This window comes from Hevea brasiliensis, chromosome 4 (genome assembly GCF_030052815.1).
Source record: "Hevea brasiliensis isolate MT/VB/25A 57/8 chromosome 4, ASM3005281v1, whole genome shotgun sequence".
Taxonomy (NCBI): Eukaryota; Viridiplantae; Streptophyta; class Magnoliopsida; order Malpighiales; family Euphorbiaceae; genus Hevea; species Hevea brasiliensis.
In genome coordinates this window covers 6301230-6320107 of record NC_079496.1, presented here as the reverse complement: position 1 = coordinate 6320107, position 18878 = coordinate 6301230, and the positions used below count along the sequence as shown (strand labels likewise).

Sequence of the window (18878 nt, the reverse complement as noted above, 5' to 3'; positions counted from 1 at the left end):
TATTTTGAGTGAATGATAACAGGAAAATTCTTTTAAGACATTATTGTGGACCATGATGTGATAAACATATATCTATTATGTACCTACTATGGTAAATTGCTAGTATTGTGGTATATGGAAGGAAGTATGTAATTAAATAATGTATAATCGCCATAACCCATACTTAGTAATTTATTATAGGAGTGTAATTATGAAGTACATTATGGAAATGATTTGTTTATTTTATGCGCACCTAATGTTTATGTTATTAAAGTTTATATCACTTAATTACTGTGCCAAGTGGGAGAATGTAAGATTTTGTCCAGTAATTAATATTACTATATGGGCCAAAATCAATTTATTTTATGTGGTCCAATATTAATTGATATTTACTTTAATTAATACAAATCCTAATAATACAAGGATTATTTTAATTAAAGTAAATCCCAATTCTAATTATATAAGGATACTTGATGAACGAATCAGATTAAGTCTTTGATATATATATATATAAATATGAGCTGGTCCTCTCTCTACCCATAAGGTCACGCACATTCTCTTTCATAAAGTCAGAGATAATAGGGTCATTTCAAGAACGTTTTCCATCGCTAAAGTCTTGTGTGTGAATAAATCAGTTTATTAAATTAAATGGTTTCTTTCAATTATTAGCATGACTCAATTAAACTCCGCATCAGATACGCTTTCTAGATCTGTAAAAATTTATTTATTCAAGATCCATTATTAGGGTAATGGTATAGGGTCATTTCAAGAACGTTTTCCATCGCTAAAGTCTTGTGTGTGAATAAATCAGTTTATTAAATTAAATGGTTTCTTTCAATTATTAGCATGACTCAATTAAACTCCGCATCAGATACGCTTTCTAGATTTGTAAAAATTTATTTATTCAAGATCCATTATTAGGGTAATGGTTGAATCTTACGTTTAAGATTCACATTATATTTACGATTGTTATGATTTATTAAGATTTATTTTTTACAGATCTAAGAAAAAAAATCCAAATATATAAATAATTATCGTATAAAATGAGAATATAAAAATTTAAAATCATCCCAAATCATAAAAAAAAACCTATGATAAAATGAAGGTTACAACTAAGAACCATCATTCTTTTTTTTAGGAACAATCTAAAAAAATAAATAAATAAGAAAATAAAAAATATATTCATACTAAATGATATAATACACCCCAAAACTCGAAATAATTCTTAATAAGCTTGTATCCTTTAGATCTGAGTTGGATACAGATTTTTCGACAAAATATAAGGAGTTCAGACATGACATAAATAGTTCAGACAAGATATAAAAAGTTTAGACAAGACCAAGAACGATATTTGGAAAAGATTGAACGTCTAGCTCAGACAGAATTCGAACAAACAAGGTAACCTTAGATATCAGACACAGGCTATTAGAATATGCTATATTTTCGTCAAGAATATCATTGAATAGTGTGTGGCATTTTCATAGCATATGGAAGAGAATATCTGGATGTGAGTTAGCAAAATCTCGAGTATTCAATATATGCTCTTTACTCTTTAGCATTACTAACTTGAACGTCCGAGTGGCCACATTCAAGTCACCAATCTCAAATCTCTTCATATTTGCAGAATTTATAGAATTTATTTATCAACCTAAAAATTATAGGCAACATCATTATATAATATGAAATAAATCATTATCTGGTTAGATGGCAATTAATTTTCGTATCCTAGTAAATTAGAACTAGTGATTTCGAGCCAATTCCAAATAAAGATCAAACCAGGCAAGATCAATAACAAGTTCCTTCAATTTTTTAGATAGGTATTTCGATAGAAGTAAGTAGGGGCGTGAAATCGCTTAATTTGGAACTAAAAAAATCTTAAATACTAAAATACTATATAAAAGAAACCAAATCGTACCGAAATAACAAAAGAACCGAATTTAACTAAATCGATTCAGTTCTTCAATTTTGAGTCAAGCCCAATACGCACAAAACAATGCCGTTCCAAGTCTTTGTAGACTTTAGAGCATGAGCAACAAAGAAAGTTTGAACAAATTTTAATCCCACAGCAACCCAAAAAATGAAGAACCGAAGAATTTGAGGAATGTAATGTGATAAGTGTGTGATATGGGTGTGCCTAGAAGGCGACGAACTGAAGACCACCAAGACATGCATTGATGGGCGCGCAGGTCGATGGTGGTGAAGGAAGAGTCGAGAGAGAGAGAGAGGCATGTCAGGAAGGAGGAGAACAAGGATGGGTGGGTTGATGGGTGTGTCGAGAAGGAGACAACTAGGAGACTAGAGGCAAACAGAGTATAGAGAGTGAGGGATAAGGTGAGGCAGTGAGGGCCTAACAAGGTAAGTCTAGAAGAAGAATAAGATAAAAAGGATAACTTTGTGTAACACAGATATGGTATGGCTGGATAAGGGCCTAACACACACATATACACATAAATCTAAATAAAAATATAAATATTTAATCCAATACTTATTACACTCATCTACATATCAACTCAGCTGCTACCAACCGCTTACATTTCCTCGCATATCACTAAGCCGTCGTTTTCTCTATCACATGTTTTTTCCCCGCCAGAAACACCTTTCCCCTGCACAAAATTGGTTTTGTCTTTCACTTTTCTGTTTCTTTCATTTCTTTTTGTTTGTTTTATTGGTTGGAAATTTATCCGGATTACCAAATAAATAAAAAAAGAATATTTATTTTTTAAGATGCATGTGTAATGGAATGACATAAATTAATTATAATTTTGTTTAGTTTCTGTTTAATTTTTAACTGTAAACTTCAAAAATCTTATGCCCTGTATCTAAGATTCAGTGTTGTTGGCTAAGAACTTGAATTTTATTATTATTATTATCATCTTTTTAGTTGTGGCATAAATGATATGCCATTAATTAATTACATTATATAATATGAAAAAACTAAACCATATAATGATTTCAGCCAATCACATAATTCGAACAAGAAAAAAAAATGGGGTAAAGTGATTCATTTTTATTGGCATTTATTTACTCATACTCCGATAATAGCTAGCTAGACTCCATTCTGCCGCATGCTATTTACATATAGATTCTTAATAACAGAAACTCAAAGGAGGTGCGGTTCTCATGCTAGGCTTATTTGGTTATTAAATTTGCATATATAATTGCAGTGCTTAATTAATCACTGCCTTGAGTAATACTGTATCGAGACCTAGACCAGGGACTCAACATAGTCACTTCCAGTCTATTCTCCTTAAGCCTCCTGGCTTCTTCCATGGAAACCTGGTATGAGTTTGCCACCACATCCACCGGCATGGCCCTGATTACTGATACCTGACCTGCTAGTTGGCTAGTTCTCGCATTGTCATTTGTCTTGAAGGATACCCACTCCAGGCCTGCAGCGCTTGCCCTCTTCACTACCCCATAGTTTTGTGGGGCTGTTAAAAACTTGACCCTCCTGAACCAGCCATCAAATACTGTGTTTCCATTGTCATCCACCATCTGGACTTGACCAATTCCTCTAACGAAGTAATGCACTCCGTGGGCATTTACGTTCCATTATGGTGACATTACAGCATTCTGCACAAAATTAATTTAGAAAATTGTCATATTTATATTCAGAATTTTCCACTATATATACATATAATAGGCCCTACCTGTAGTGGACGCCTTTCTGAACGCTGAGTTGGAGTCTTGTGAGGACTGGGAGGTTGTTGCTATTGACATTGGTGACACGGCCGGCTCGTGGATTGAAGACGCCAGCTTGTGATGGATCGTTGACGTTGTGTTGTAGCCTAAGTGTGCAGAAAGTTTCCTCTACGCCATTGTATCTGCCGCTTCCACTTGATCCCGTCTCGAATTCTCGCCGTCGCCGTTCTTACTCTCTTACGTGTTGTTCCCCTTCTGGGCTTTGTTGTGGGTTTAGCACTTCAAGCCCACCGTACAATCTCACAATAATGCCCCTGTAATCTTCTTCACCGCTTAGCTTTCTCGCAAGGTCGGTGTTGACGTTGAAAACTTCAGCTAGCAATCTTTCGTCCAAGCCTGAAAACACGTTTTCAGATCCGTACTGCTGCTCGCTCGGCCTCTGGCTTTGGCCTCTCTCACCTCTCTCGTATTCGCTTCTCTAAGACTGTAGTTTTTCTTGTGGGTTCCCAGCGACAAAGAATTGCTGGATTAACACATCAAAGTTATATATATATATATATATATATATATATATATATATACATCGCTCATTAATTATATGAGCTTTTTGGGGTTCTTACTCTGGCATTCCGATCTTGCTGGTTGGCCCGATTATTGGTGTCAACAACAGTAACAAGAACGAGAGGATACAGTCCATTATTGTAAACCCATTTAGGTACTCCTGTTGGCAAGCCAACCACATAGCCCTCTCGGATTTGCTGAACCTTCTGGTACTGGTCTCTCTGACTCTGGCTTCGCGATTGACTCTATCGAGACTGTTGAGTCTGTGATGACTGGTATGTCTCAGGACAACCTGGGAGCATAGCTCCACGGACACCTCTACCTGCAATAGTTGACCGCGTTAATAAAATAACAATCTTATTTGACTAATAGATCTTTTAAGTCCTCTTTCACATGATGTGCTCTCAAATTCGAAATCCATTTGTTTTTCTTTAAACTTTATGATGTAAACAAATCATAATGACAATTTTTACTTTAATTCTCTGGATAGTATGAGGAAAATGTACCATGACACAGAAGATAAGAGATTACACGCCTTGAACTACGTAGACGAGACTGGGTCCATTGACGTATTGGGGCAACAGAAGCCCTCTCTCTTGAATGATACGGCGCATGACTACAACACCTGCACATTGGAACTGACTGTCATTTTCGTCCCAGATGTCTGTAGCACCAGCCTCCGATTGTAACCTCTGATTGGGTTCGAGGGCACTTAAGCGTTCGAGTTGGCACTCGTCCTGCTGATAGCTTTCTGGGCGATCTTTGTCGGAAGGTGTTTTGCGGTCGCCTAGACGAACACTTACTGAAGTGAGAAAGAGTGAGGAGTCGCCACTTTAATTTTGAGGGAAATTAAAGAAAACCATTTACGAAAATAAATTAAAACGAAACCACTTCCAAAACAGAGATTCTACGTTCGGGATCCGTAAACGGGTAGGGAAGGTGTTAGGCACCCCACCTTGTCCCTCAGTGAGGGTAAGCAGATTTAACTTCAAGCTCTTTATAAACTAGAATTGATAGTTAGGAGGTTCGAACGGAGATGTTAATCCTCTTAGTAAAAAGGAATATTTGATTTTTTACCAATTCGGGTTGCCCAGATACATAAATAAATGAGTCGACCCTTAGTGAGTTACTGTTGCATATTAGTTTTGTTTAAGGGGCCATTTTGTATATTTGTTAGAATTCAATTCGAGAATCGGATAAGAACTCTCATTCGATCTCTTTTAGATTAAAATTAGAATTTTGGATTGAGAATCGGATAAGAACTCTCCTCCGATCTCTTTTTAAATATTTATTAAAAATTTTTAAGTGAGAATAGGACAAGAACTCTCCTCCGATCTCCTTTTAAATATTTGTTAAAAAAATTTTAAGTGAGAATCGGATAAGAACTCTCCTCCGATCTCTTTTAATATTTGTTAAAATTTTGGGTGAGAACAAGATAAGAACTCTCCTCCGATCTCTTTTATTTGAATGGGAACCAGATAAGGACTTTTTCGATCTCTTGAAATTTTACCTATCGTAAGAGCCTAAGACTAAAGATTCTGTCATTCAAAGATGCCGGGGACCTGAATAAAGCTTCTTTTGGCTCATTGGTACCCCGCGACTTGACAAGGGATACTAGACTGAATTTTACCGACCTTCTATGTAGTCACCTTACCAGCACCTTTTGGCAAACGACGCTCGATCTATCCTATTTGCTTATCTAAGGTTTGGTTTTACTCCGCCTTGTGACATCTTTCCCAATCATTTTCTGTGTTGTTCTAGTGATTCGACTTTACTATTTTCTGATTTATTATTCAGACCTTTCAATATTTTAAAGAAACTCTTAAGATACGATTACCTACATTTTGTCCAACTACTTATACGCTACTCGGGACTAAACATTCACATTTGGGAGTCAAAAAGAATGAACTGATGAACAAAAAGAAAATTTGAGAAAAACCTCCTTCGAGGGCCTTTTTAACACAATATGAAACTAACGAACATTGCTAGCATGAAGCAAAAGAAATACGTAAAATAAAAAAACGAGCACTAAACAAAGCGGCAGTAAAGCACACTCACCTGTAGGGAATCGGAACTATGGGATTAACTATGGAGTCACAAAAGCGTGGTAAAGTTACGGGCTGATATCCTAAGGACTGAGGTTTGCCTTGAGATGATGAATATCTCGTTAAGATGCAGTCAAGCCGAAGCAGTAACCTGGTCTGACGAGGTTAAACTTGGGAAATGGGAACAAAAATGAAGATAACAAAGACTGACCTGATGGTGAGAATGTCACGGAGCAATGAACAAACTGAAAATAAAGAGTTTCAGTATTCAAGACCTCGTTCAAGAAAATACTTTAGAAAACTGGTTTCTGAAGTTTTTCTATCTTTCCAAACTTAAAAAAAAATAGCAGAGTAACTTACTGAATTGAATTTCAGAGTTCTTCCGCTATAATTCCCACCCTTTTCTCTTTTTTCTTCTCCCTTTGAACAGTTTTCATGCAGGTATTTATAGGAATCGGGTGCTCCCCCTTCGTCAAGATTTATTTTGAGGGAGATGGAGGGTCAGGATTTCAAAGGACATGATCTGAGGCTCAGGAATTAAAGAGAATCAGAACGGACGGCCAAAATCCTCTTCAGAATATTTGTCATTTTCTTCTTTTAATCTGACGGTCCCAAATTCTCTTGTCCGGGGCGATCCGAGGGTCGGGAATAAAAGATGTCGATCTTGTCGCCTTCTTCTTTGATCCAAGGGTCCCGGGCTTGTCCTTACAAGTGAGATCAACGGTGGATATTGGGATGTATAGGGCTGTCATGACATACTCTGGCACCTGTCAGTAATGTGGGCAATTCTCAGGCGTGCGGTGGAGATCTCGTCTGCAACGCTTTAACTACCTCGGCTCTGATTATGACGACAGCGGCAGGCATCTTATTCTCTTTGTTTTTCGATCTCCCGATCTTTCCAACATGATTCTTTTTCGATCCTTCATGCCAGACTCCCCTCTTCCGACCTCTCCTACTCCGGTCTTTTCCTTTATTAGGTCCGGTCCAGTCAAAGCATTTATTCCCTCAATTTCTGAGGTATCCGCTTCGTTTTCTGCTTAGTAATAAATGCTCGGACCATCCCCTATATATATACCTTCAACAGGGAAACCTTCTGCATTTGATTTACTCCCCTTTTCTCCTCATTTTTCCTGTTCTAGCTGCTCCGGCAACAATCCCCGACATGATGACCGCTTTTAATCTTTTTCCGGTTGCCCTCTTTGTTCCTTGCCTGAAAATTTACGATCCTGGTGAACGGGAGATTATGATAACTTCATTTGATGACCGTGAGAGAACCGGACTAATTTACCGACCTGGATCGAGGACTTCGATCTCATTGATCTCGAATCGTTCGACCGATACAAATGGCGAACTGATTTCGGGCGAGATGACTGCTAATATTCCTCTTAACACGGTGACTGCTCCTTGGCATTCATCTGGCTCCTCACCACACTAGGTGTTCCGACAGCGGCTCGGTTTCGAGCGGTAACTATGATGACGACCTCTCTCATCCTCATGAGAGTCATAGTCGGCCATCTAAGCTGTACATCTATCCGATGTCAACAGTCGGTCTCCTGGTCAAACACATCTTTTGACTCAGCCACGAGACTAGGCTTTGACTCTATGCCTTTTAGATAGGATGTTCCACCGATCTCTAAAGATCGCCCTTATGATGTAATCAGACCTTTAATGTAATCCGATCTCTAGAGATCGCCCAAATGGTGTAATCAGACCTTTAATGTAATCCGATCTCTAGAGATCGCCCAAATGATGTAATCCGACCTTCTGGGAATAAAATTTTATTTTGTCAATTATCATTTTTATTATTATTTCATTGGTTATTTTCCGATCTCTAAAGGATTTACTCGATCCGACTCTTAATTTGAATGACCTTATCCGATCCGTAATTCAAAACACCTTAATCTGCCGCTCTATAGTTAACCGTTCTCTTTATGGAATCTCCGGACTATTCGTGAGACGTGTTAGAAAAGACTGACGGATCTCGTTAACCGATGTGCTGCTTGGGACACCGTGAGCATTAAATGCTCGGACGGGTATAAATAGGGGAAGGGTTAGCCAGTTGCTCCCTTATGTCATTTTCAGCCTCTCGCGAACAACTTCAAAATTCTCTCGTTTTCTCAAATTCTTCCGACACCGATCAGACTTTGGTAAGGGTTTTGATCTTTCTTTTAGTTTAAATTCTCTGTTTCCTTTGAAAATGAGCGGCGCTGAGGATCAGAGAGCAGCAAGCCCCCCTTCCGTTCAGATCTCGTGGTCATCTGATGAAGTGGAGGTGGTCGGACCAAGCGTGGGACCTGAACCTCCTAGGGTCTCTGTTTCAGCTCGGGGGCAAGCAGCGCCATCAAGGTATGTACCTTCTTCAGGGAGGGAAAATCTTCCCATGGACGAGCTGCCATCAATCCTGCAAAAAACCGACCTACAGTCGTTCATCCAGGAGTACAACATCCGGCCTGATTCATACGAGCTGATTAAGTGTCACAGTGATCTTCGTGCTGATCACTTCTTCGAGGAGAACGATATGATCATGGTCTACGAAGAATAATTAAAGGCCGGGCTGCAGTTCCCTCTCGATGACTTCTTCAAGGAAGTCTTAAAATTTCACCAAGTGTGCATAGCCCAAGTCCACCCGAACTCGTGGCGGATCCTAGTAGCCTTCAGAGGCCTCTGCAGAGCTAAGGGATTGCATTCTACAGCTAAGGTATTCACCAAACTACATAGATTAACTCGTCGAAAGGACGACGAGTATTGGTTCTTCCAAGCGAAGCCGCATTGCAGGCTTTTCACCGATCTGCCTTCCTCCCTGAAGAATTAGAAGAACCGCTTCTTTATCCTTAGAAGCAAAATTCCGAATGGCTTTGAAGGTTTCCCTCGCAGCTGGTTACACCAGGGCCGCGTACTTCCGAAGCGCCTCACCCTAAATAGGGAAGAGGGCCTGATGGTGATGGAGCTGAAAGATCAGGCAGGCAGAGAGAAGTTCTCTTGTTTAGATGCGGTGACTGCCGAACTGCATCACTGGACAATGTAGTTGATCACTGAAAAAAATCGGGGGCTTCAGCTCTCTGATCTCTGCATCGGTATTTTCCTATATCTCAGATCTTTGGACCTTAGCGATCTCACTGACCTCTTATTTGTGCAGGTATGGCAAGCGGCGAAGCTTCCAAGGAGAGCCGAAAGCGAAAGAGAAATCTCCCGGAAGGTATGGGAGATGAAGCGAGCTGAAGCTCTGCAGACACCCAGCTATGAGCCCGGGGAAATACAAGGGGGTTCATCTCAACCTTCGGGGCAGCCGATCCCCGAGGTAGAAGTGATCCTATCTCCTCCTCGCCAAGAAGAGCCACCTCCACCTCCTCCAGTCGCTTCGAGTACGGAAGGGGGTCCTTCCCAACCTACCCCAAGGACCCTCTCCCATGATGCTCAGGAGCTGATCCATTCCCTGGAGAAGAACCGAACTGTTCGGGAGAATCCGGGTTTGGCTAAGGTTCTGGGGGCTTCTATCTGCCTTCGGGAGGATCGGGACAGGCTGTCCCTGAAAAATCTTGATGGCATCCTGACCCAATCCATGAGCCTGAACGTGGAGTGCTTGGTGAATCAGCACATCGTCCGGGAGAAGGCTCACCGCCTGGATAAGGAGGTCGAGAAGATGGGTCATGAAGTGGCTTCCCTCTGATCCCAACTCTCATCCGCTCAGAACTAAATATCTGAAATTGAGGGGCGGATGAAGTTCTACGAGGACAAACTGACCGAGCAAGCTCATGTTCTGGCCGAGCGAACCCATGTTCTTGAAGAAGTTTAGGCGCTCCGGGCTGGTGAAGTTGCTCACCTCACTGAGGAGCTCAAAGCGAAAGAGGAAGAGGCGGTAACAAGGGAGGCCGGCGCTTATGTAAATGCTCACAGGGATCTCTTGGCCGAGCTCAAGAAGCGTTATCTCGAGGAGGACTTCTCCTGGATGGTCGACCTGGCTCCCCAAGACGAAGAGGAAATCGAGGAGGAGGCTGAGGGTGAGAGAGGAAGTGAGCAAAATGTAGATCAGGCTAGGGGTGATCCTCCAGCCGAATGACTTGTACAAATTTTAATATGAAATGAAATTCCCTTTTTGTTCAATGCATGGATGTGATCGGAAAATCTCTAAATTACTTAAGCACTTGATTGTCTGAGCATTAAAACATCTAAAAGTGATTATTAGTCTAAGTGTAAGAGATCGGAAAACACAATAAGCATGAGATCGGTAGGGAACCAACGCTAAACGGGACTTGATTAAAATTGAAAATTTGGCTTGAACACATAAGATCGGGATCATCATTAAACCGGATTGGAACCTTAACTTGATTATTCCTAAACTTTTAAAAGAGAGATCGACAATAAAACTGGTGACATAAAAATCTAGTATTGGTTCAATTTCATTTGTCAAGAGAGATCGGGAATGTAATTGACTAGTCGTGAGATTTGACAAATGGTCCCAGAGGTCGGTAAGGCTTTAAAATGACATGGGGACTTAGTATTGACTCGATTCCTTTTGAGGAGAGATCAGAAATGTGGTTGTCCGACAAAGAGAGATCGGAAATGTAATTGGCTGGCAAAGGGAGACCTAGTGCTGGAGATCGGTTTCGAAATTTATTGATTCTGGGGATCGGCCAAAATATGGTGTCGACAATCTTCCCCTGACGAAACTCTAGGAAAACACCCTTGGAAGAGAAGAAGAAAGCTGAGACTAAGAGAGAGCAAAGAAGAGTAAGCCATTTTAGAGAAGAGAGGCTATTAACTACAGTGAAAAGGGTGACTGGTATAGGTTGGTATTTAAGGAGAAAAAAAGCAGGTTCTGTGTTTGGAACGTGCCACATCTTTTGGTTACTTATCTTGATTCTTTCTGCATGTCTGTTTGTCTTGGTCTGTTGCATGGGTTTGATGCCCTTTCTTCCTTACACATATCTAGATGAATTCCATTATATGCAGGTCTTGGTTTTGTTGGAAGATGGAAAATTATGGAATGCAATGTTTACATATAAAAATAGTTCACCTAAATTTTCTTTTAAATGTATATAAGATCAATAATATAAAAAAAATTATAAAATTTATCGGCATTTATATTTATATGGACGAATTACTAAATTGCATACTACGATTTTAGTTTTAAATTTTAGAAATTATATAATATTCATGACATTATATCTCGTAAAAATATAAAAATATGAATCCTCTTTGAAATGAGAGGATAATATATATATATATATATATATATATCCAAAATGCTTAATAATTTTTCTTGAACTTCTCTTTTGTCTCGATCTTGTCTTCCTATGCATAATTGCAAATCTGCCGTAATATACAGCGTCCAATGTTTGCATCTTTGCTTGAGATAAATGTAAATGTCGAGAGTTTAATTGTGCACATTCGTCACTTTGAGAGAGCAGTTCAATATATTTAAAGGGAGAAAAAACGTTATTTAATATTTTATAAATTTAAAATATAAATATATAAATTTTAATTATTTTACATATAAATTTTGTCCTATATATTATATTTTAAATTTAAATAAATTAAATCTAAATAAAATTTTCATTTTAAACAAAAGCTTTATTGCTTCGTATATTTATTAAAAGGTTTTATAATTGTAAAAGAAAAAATTTCATCAGTTGATAAGTACACGTATATGCTTTCCTTGATTATATATATATTTGCTTAATAAATTTTAATTAGTAATTAATGTATTAAATTTCGTTTACAATGAATTTAATATATAATAAAATTTACATACAAAAATGACATTTACATATTTATATTTTAAATATAATAAATCTAGTTTTCCCGTAATTAAAATGGGAGTCAGGCATATGTGCTCTTTTGATTGTAAATTAATAAAGTTAAAATACAAAAACTCCTAATGAAATCTTCATCAAAAATATAATGTGAAAATACAGAAAATAGAAACAAAAAGAAGCACAGGAATCAATAAGAAGCAAATCAATAAATCCGTCATTTATAGAGTGATGACATGATATTGATGATCCCATCAAGTTGTCCTTACTGCTTAGCCTTCATTGAAAGCGATGAACCTCAAGAGCAATGTGATCCACCATAAGAGAACATGTCGTAATTTGAGTTTCTCATGAGCAGATGACCAACACGTATTCTGCAACAAAATATGTGTAAGCCAGAAAGGGTATTGAAGGCATGCAAAATATAAAGACAAATTCACATGCAGAAACAATCAAGACAACTCACCGAACGATTTGCCACGTCCCAAACACTAAAACTCACTTCTTCCCTTCCTATATAAATACCAGGCCATCGATCCTACTCAGTCACTTCACCATAGTATAGCTGAATCCTCTCTCTCCTTCCCGCTTAGAGTAACACACTCGCAATGGCTGACTCTACTTTCCTATCTCTTAGTCTCTGCTTTCTTGTTTTCTTGCACGGCTGTTTTGCTCAAATAGAGCCTGTAACCACACAGCCTAGAGGGTTTCCACCGCAGCAGCGCCAACAGCGCCCACAACGGGACGAGTGCCAACTCGACCGCATTAGTGCCGTCGAACCCAATCGGAGGATCCAATCGGAGGCTGGTGTTACAGATGTCTGGGACGAAAATGATGATCAATTTCAATGTGCTGGTGTTGTAGCTATGCGCCATGTTATTCAAGAGAAAGGCCTTCTGTTGCCACAATACGTCAATGGACCCAAGCTAGTATACGTAGTACAAGGCATGCGATCTTTTATATATCTTGTGTGTTATAATATAGTCCCTGAATCTCCAAGATTATGATAATTAACTTTTTTTTTTTTTTCAATTGCAGGCAGAGGTGTCCAGGGAGTTGTATTCCCTGGTTGCCCTGAGACATTCCAGTCATCAGAGTCACAGTCACATTCACAATATGGTCAATCCGGCAGACAGAGCCAGAGAGACCAGCACCAAAAGGTTCGACAGATCCGAGAAGGCGATGTCCTCGCCTTACCTACTGGAGTAGCTCAATGGGTATACAATGATGGAAGGAATCCTCTTGTGCTGGTTCAAGTTATTGACACCAACAATCCGGCCAACCAGCTCGATCAGAATCACAGAGTAAGAAACCACGCAAAGCCCATGTATAATGAGACTATTTTATTGATATCTTCTAACTTTGATATGTTATTCCAGGTCTTCTTCGTTGCTGGGAACCCACAACAAGATATACAGAGCCAGAAAGGCGAATTCGGGAGTGGTGAGAGAAGCGAGAGTAGCCAAAGACGGAGGCCAGCTGAGCGTGCAAGATCTGGAAATGTCTTTACAGGCATGGACGAGAGAGTACTAGCTGAAGCTTTCAACGTTAACACTGACCTTGCAAGAAGGCTAAGAGGAGAAGATGATTACAGGGGCATGATAGTGAGAGTTGAGCGTGGGCTTGAGGTGATAAGCCCACAACGAAGCCCAGAAGAAGAAAGAGAAATAAGAGAGCAACAACAACAGAAACAACTCGAGAGGGAATCATCCCGAGAAAGCGGCAGATTCAATGGCGTCGAGGAAACTTTCTGCACAGCCAGGCTTAGACACAACGCCAACAACCCATCAGATGCTGACATCTTCAACCCACGCGCCGGCCGGGTCACCAACGTCAATAGCCACAACCTCCCCATCCTCAGAAACCTCCAACTCAGCGTTCAGAGAGTTGTCCTCTATAGGGTAAGGCATAAAAACACAATTAAATCAAAATATTACAATTCGATATTGTTACTGAATCACATTTAAATGAATTGGGCGCAGGATGCTATATTTGCACCACACTGGAACGTGAATGCCCATTGCATATGCTACATCACTAGAGGAAGCGGACACGTCCAGATTGTTGATGACAATGGAAACACAGTATTTGATGGACAAGTTCAGGAAGGCCAAATGATTACAGCCCCACAAAACTTCGTGGTAGTGAAGAAGGCTAGCGTCCAAGGAATGGAGTGGGTATCCTTCAAGACTAATGACGCCGCCAAAATTAGCCAACTAGCAGGAAGGGTCTCGGCACTCAGGTCCATGCCAGTGGAAGTGGTAGCAAACGCATTCCAGGTTTCCATGGAGGACGCCAGGAGGCTTAAGGAGAATAGACAAGAAGTCACTCTGCTTAGCCCTTGGTCTAGGTCTCGATTCAATGCCACTGAAGGCAGCGAATGAATACTACTGCAATATGCAATTGAACGTGTAATAAGGCGGAAAAATGCTAGTTAGTGTTAGGGTTCTTGAAAAAAAATAAGCCTTTGTTTGGCATGAGGACCAGTTTTGGTTCTTTGTACTATCAATATGTATATTATATCTTGCAGGAGAGAAAGGAAGTTTATGAATCCGAGTTGAATAAATGAATGTTGAAAAAATAATACTTTCCACAAATGTTATTAAACTTTGCCTTTCTAGTTCAATGCCAACAATTTTCTTTTTTGTGATTTATCAAGAGATGCTTTTGACGAAGTTGATTGACTATACATATTGTTTTTTCGATTTTTAGCTGGTTTCATGAGACAAAACATAGATATGTGGTGAATATATTTATGAAACTTACCTATTAAATATCTATTAAATAATAATATTTATTATGATAATTATTATCATAAAAATATGCATTTAAGATACTTAAATTATTACGATCCAACCTATAAGTCGGACCGGCACTATGACCTAGGCCGGCATAAAGCCTTCAAGACCTGTAGTAAGCCTTACTGTTCCCAAACTCATGACCAGATCCATAATTTAGGCCCAATATGCATATAAAAATAATTTAAATTAAAATATTATAATTTTATTTCGGGCCAACTTAATCCAATAATTATCAGAAACTCAAATTTGGGGAGTCCAGCTTAATCCAGTTACATCATTTACAAATTGTTTAAGTATCATACAAATTTTTATTTATTAACCTCAAGAATTTAAATTAATACAATTCCTAACATGATCTATACTACTGCTAATACATGCGGAGTTCTAAATTATAAATTTAGAGAATAATAATACAATTAAATAATTATTGATAACTTGCGAGAAAAGAAGCAAGTTATTCTGAAAATAGTCTTCTCTTGTAGCCTGGAAAAATAAGGTGAACAGAAGTGAGCGTTCGACTCAGAGAGTAAAATACTAATTTTAAGTATAATTTTTATAGCTATCTAAAACTAATACATTCTAACAGTGAAATGCAATACCATCATACATATTCATACAAGTCACATCATAATAGAAAAAGGTAATTTGGAGCACACACACACACCCAATAATATTCAAACTGTATATATACGGAAGCTGATCCCCTATACAGCTCTCTTAATCCAACCTCTGCCAGTGAGTGTCTCTCAAGCCAGACTTTCGCTTAATGAACCAAATGCAGGGGCCAGCGAGTGTCTCTCGAGCCTTGCCTACCCCAACTTATCCGTAAGAGGACCAGGTCCCAGTGAGTGTCTCCCAAGCCGTGTCTATCCATCCTATCCATATTCAATACCACACACCACACGCACGCCAACGCACATACACTGCTCCAAATTACCATAAACAACATCCATGACACTTCATCAATTAAGAATGCAATATAAAACGTGCCTAGGGTCTAACTACATAGATACATATTTATAAGTGATGCATGGGCATGCTTGAACATATAATAATATTGAAGTTATAATTAAAATTAATATTTTACTTACAGTATACCAGAGATGACTATAGAGGTCGGGTGAAATTGTTAGTAGTATGCCCTAGAGCATATCATTTAGTATGTATCTTGTATATATTTTTATTAATAAAAGGCATTTCCACTTTTCTGTTTACATAATATATTTATGTGTAATAGAAAAGATCCATTGATATTTTGTTAGAAATATTATTCTTAAGTTGTTAAGAATATGAGTGACAATATTTCTAGCACAAAGTATCATAAATAGGTTCATAATCGAGGATACTTCATAATAAGGACATGACTTATCCAGAAAGATTGTATTCATGTTTGTTCCCAAGTTATTTATATGAGATATAAATAAGATGGAATGGTGAGTCTCATGCCATATGACAAACATGATAGGCACTCATAAATGATAAGTAGGCCGAACCAGTGACACTTATGACAAGCACATGGAGTTTACTCTTGTCAATGTTTTGTCATAAATCATATCAGTGCATATAATCTTTAGACCTGAGATAGCACAGTTATCTTGTATATAGGTAGTTTGAGTTTGATACTGCTTTCATATTTGTACTGTGTATGGGTATATGGGCATGTGTTGGCTCCTACTAGTTATATATGGAGGTAGGTGTTGATCAAGATGGAATCTGTTCCTCTAAGTAAATAGAGATAAAATCCTATGTTCATTTAATTATTCTTGATGTTTCAAGTTCCTGGCCAGGACAGATAGATTTATTCAGAAAAGAGTTTCTGATGAGAAAATCTTTTTAATCAAGAACTGGAATTAAAAGAGAACATAATATTCATAGCAAATGGAGTTTGACATAAACCATGACTCCAGCTTGAGTTGGGATTTTGTAACAGAGAGATTCTAGTGCATGGTAACATATGATTATAGGTTCATTTAAGGTAAACCTTATTACTAATTGGGTGGCCATGGCATGCTATGCTAGGTGTTAACCATGGTCTATGAGGTTCATAAAATGATTTAGAGAAATCATTTATGGTAAGAAAGAGTTCTAATGATATTAAGAGTTGATATCATGTCTCATTGCCAATTAGTGATGAGCCTAGTAATTCACACACATACACAAGTTATCACCTATTTAAATATGATTTAATTAATTAAAGAGTTTAATTGATTAATTAAATAGGTTTGGTTTGCAATTAGATTGCAAAGTCCCTAGCATGACTTGAAACCAAATCTAGATTATTGGATGTATAATATAAGTTAAATTTATATTTAAAGTGTTTAAATATGAATTTAATTAATGAGAAATTAATTAATAGAGATTAATTAATTAATTTATATTTGATATAAATTAATTAGAAGAAGAAAATAATTATTTTGGGATAAGAACTCAAAATTAAGACACAGGGGCATTTTGGTCATTTTGCAGTGTGACACGTGGCACCATGAGATGGTGACACATGGCATAACACATAAGCTTGCCAAATATTTTTTTTAATCATGTAAGATGATTAAAATCAAGATTAAATATAGGTTTGACACTTGGCACAATGTGATTGGGTCACTTAAACCTAGAGCTAATCAAAGGGTGACATGTGGCAAGGGTTTAATGTGTTAACCTAGCTATTTAAGTGTTGTTATGAGAAAATAGAACACAACCAGCAGCCACACTCCTTTGTCACGCCACTTTGAGGGTTTTTATCTCTTCTTCTTCATCTCTTATCAATTCAAAGAGATTAGCCATCAATCTCTTGAATTAAGAATACTAGAAATTGTTTCTAGTGTCCTGTTTACATCTTTAATCTCTTAAAAGGCAGAACTTGATTTTCTAATTAATAGAAAAAGCTTTAGAAGCTATTCAAGGGCTGCCATAGATGTTCTTGGTGTGGACAAGCTAGAGGGACAACATCTGGTGTCCTGAAGACGAATCTCAAAGGCGCAGACACGCTGCAGTGCATCAAGAGGTTAGTGTAATCGTTCTTGATTTAATCTAGGGTTCTAAAATTAATCTGATTAATTTTAAAATCTTAAATGGCAAATACAGATCCAAAAACATATTAAAAGAAAAGAGTTTTAATATGTTGTTTATCATTGAAATCAAATAGATAAAAATAAATCTTGCATGATGCATGTGACCCTAGGTGAAAATTTTTAAATTCAATGGTATAAACTTGTGTTTTTCACGCTTCCGTTCCTTCAGAAATATGGTTGACCCTGATTACCTGCATAATTTTATTATGAATTTATTAGTGCTAATTCAAATAAAAATAAATTTAAAGAGGTAATCCTAATTTATGTCGAAAATTCGGCAGAGTTTCCCCTACAACTTAGGACCTACCCAACCTGTAAAAAAAAATCAAATAGCACTTCTAAATTCTCAATTTCTAAATCACATCTTATCAGCATTATATGGCTCCTCCTGGGCCCTCCAAATTAGAGAATAAAAATAAACTTGAAAAATTATGTTTTAGTCCCTATAATTGATATTTTGTAAAAATCTACTCAAACAAGCTCTAAAAGTTCTAGAATTATACCCCACGGTCCTTAATAAAGTTATAAAGCTATTGTAAAAGAAATTGTAATTTTCTAATCTCTCATGAATATTTTATTCATGAATATTACTCAATTCCATAAGTTTCCAATAACTAACATATTCTTAATTCAACCCAATTCAATATTCACATATTTAAACCTCTAATCTCAAGCTTCAACTAATTATATAAAATTTAAATATCATAATTTCAGATAATTTTATATGCCCATATGCTAAAAAACTAACTAAAATCTATCTATATTTTTCAAAAATATTCTACAATCACTCAAAAATTCAACAAATATCATAGAATATCTCCAAATAATTTTACTTTCATTATATATTTTTCTTAGAATTTTTTTTTAATTTTTCATGTTTAAGAAACACTGCATTTATGCTCCACAGACTATGAAATAATGAAAATAATCTTACCCGAAGCTTATCTGTGTCTCAAAAATTTCAAAAATTTATAAGGAAACCTCTGGAAGTTGAATCATCCCCAAAGCGCGTCGAAGCCACAGCACACA

The 18878-nt window shown here is 37.5% G+C and overlaps 1 protein-coding gene and 1 pseudogene across 1 annotated transcript; one reads left to right on the top strand and one right to left on the bottom strand.

Annotated features, from left to right (window-relative positions):
• Window positions 1-3026: 3026 nt before the first annotated feature.
• LOC110659534 (legumin B-like) lies at window positions 3027-10964 on the bottom strand (annotated as a pseudogene).
• Window positions 10965-12520: 1556 nt separating this feature from the next.
• LOC110659495 (11S globulin seed storage protein Jug r 4-like) lies at window positions 12521-14587 on the top strand. The gene is made up of 4 exons (XM_021817451.2): window positions 12521-12925; window positions 13019-13284; window positions 13360-13881; window positions 13963-14587. Exons 1-4 carry the CDS (start codon window positions 12589-12591, stop codon window positions 14362-14364), a joined length of 1527 nt encoding a protein of 508 aa, XP_021673143.2. The 5' UTR covers window positions 12521-12588; the 3' UTR covers window positions 14365-14587.
• The last annotated feature ends 4291 nt before the right edge of the window (window positions 14588-18878 follow it).

Coding starts and splice junctions, on each gene's coding strand:
- LOC110659495 (XM_021817451.2), top strand. CDS start 12,589: ATGGCTGACTCTACTTTCCTATCTCTTAGTCTCTGCTTTCTTGTTTTC. Junction 13,285..13,359: donor AGCTCGATCAGAATCACAGA/GTAAGAAACCAC, acceptor ATGTTATTCCAG/GTCTTCTTCGTTGCTGGGAA. Junction 13,882..13,962: donor AGAGAGTTGTCCTCTATAGG/GTAAGGCATAAA, acceptor AATTGGGCGCAG/GATGCTATATTTGCACCACA.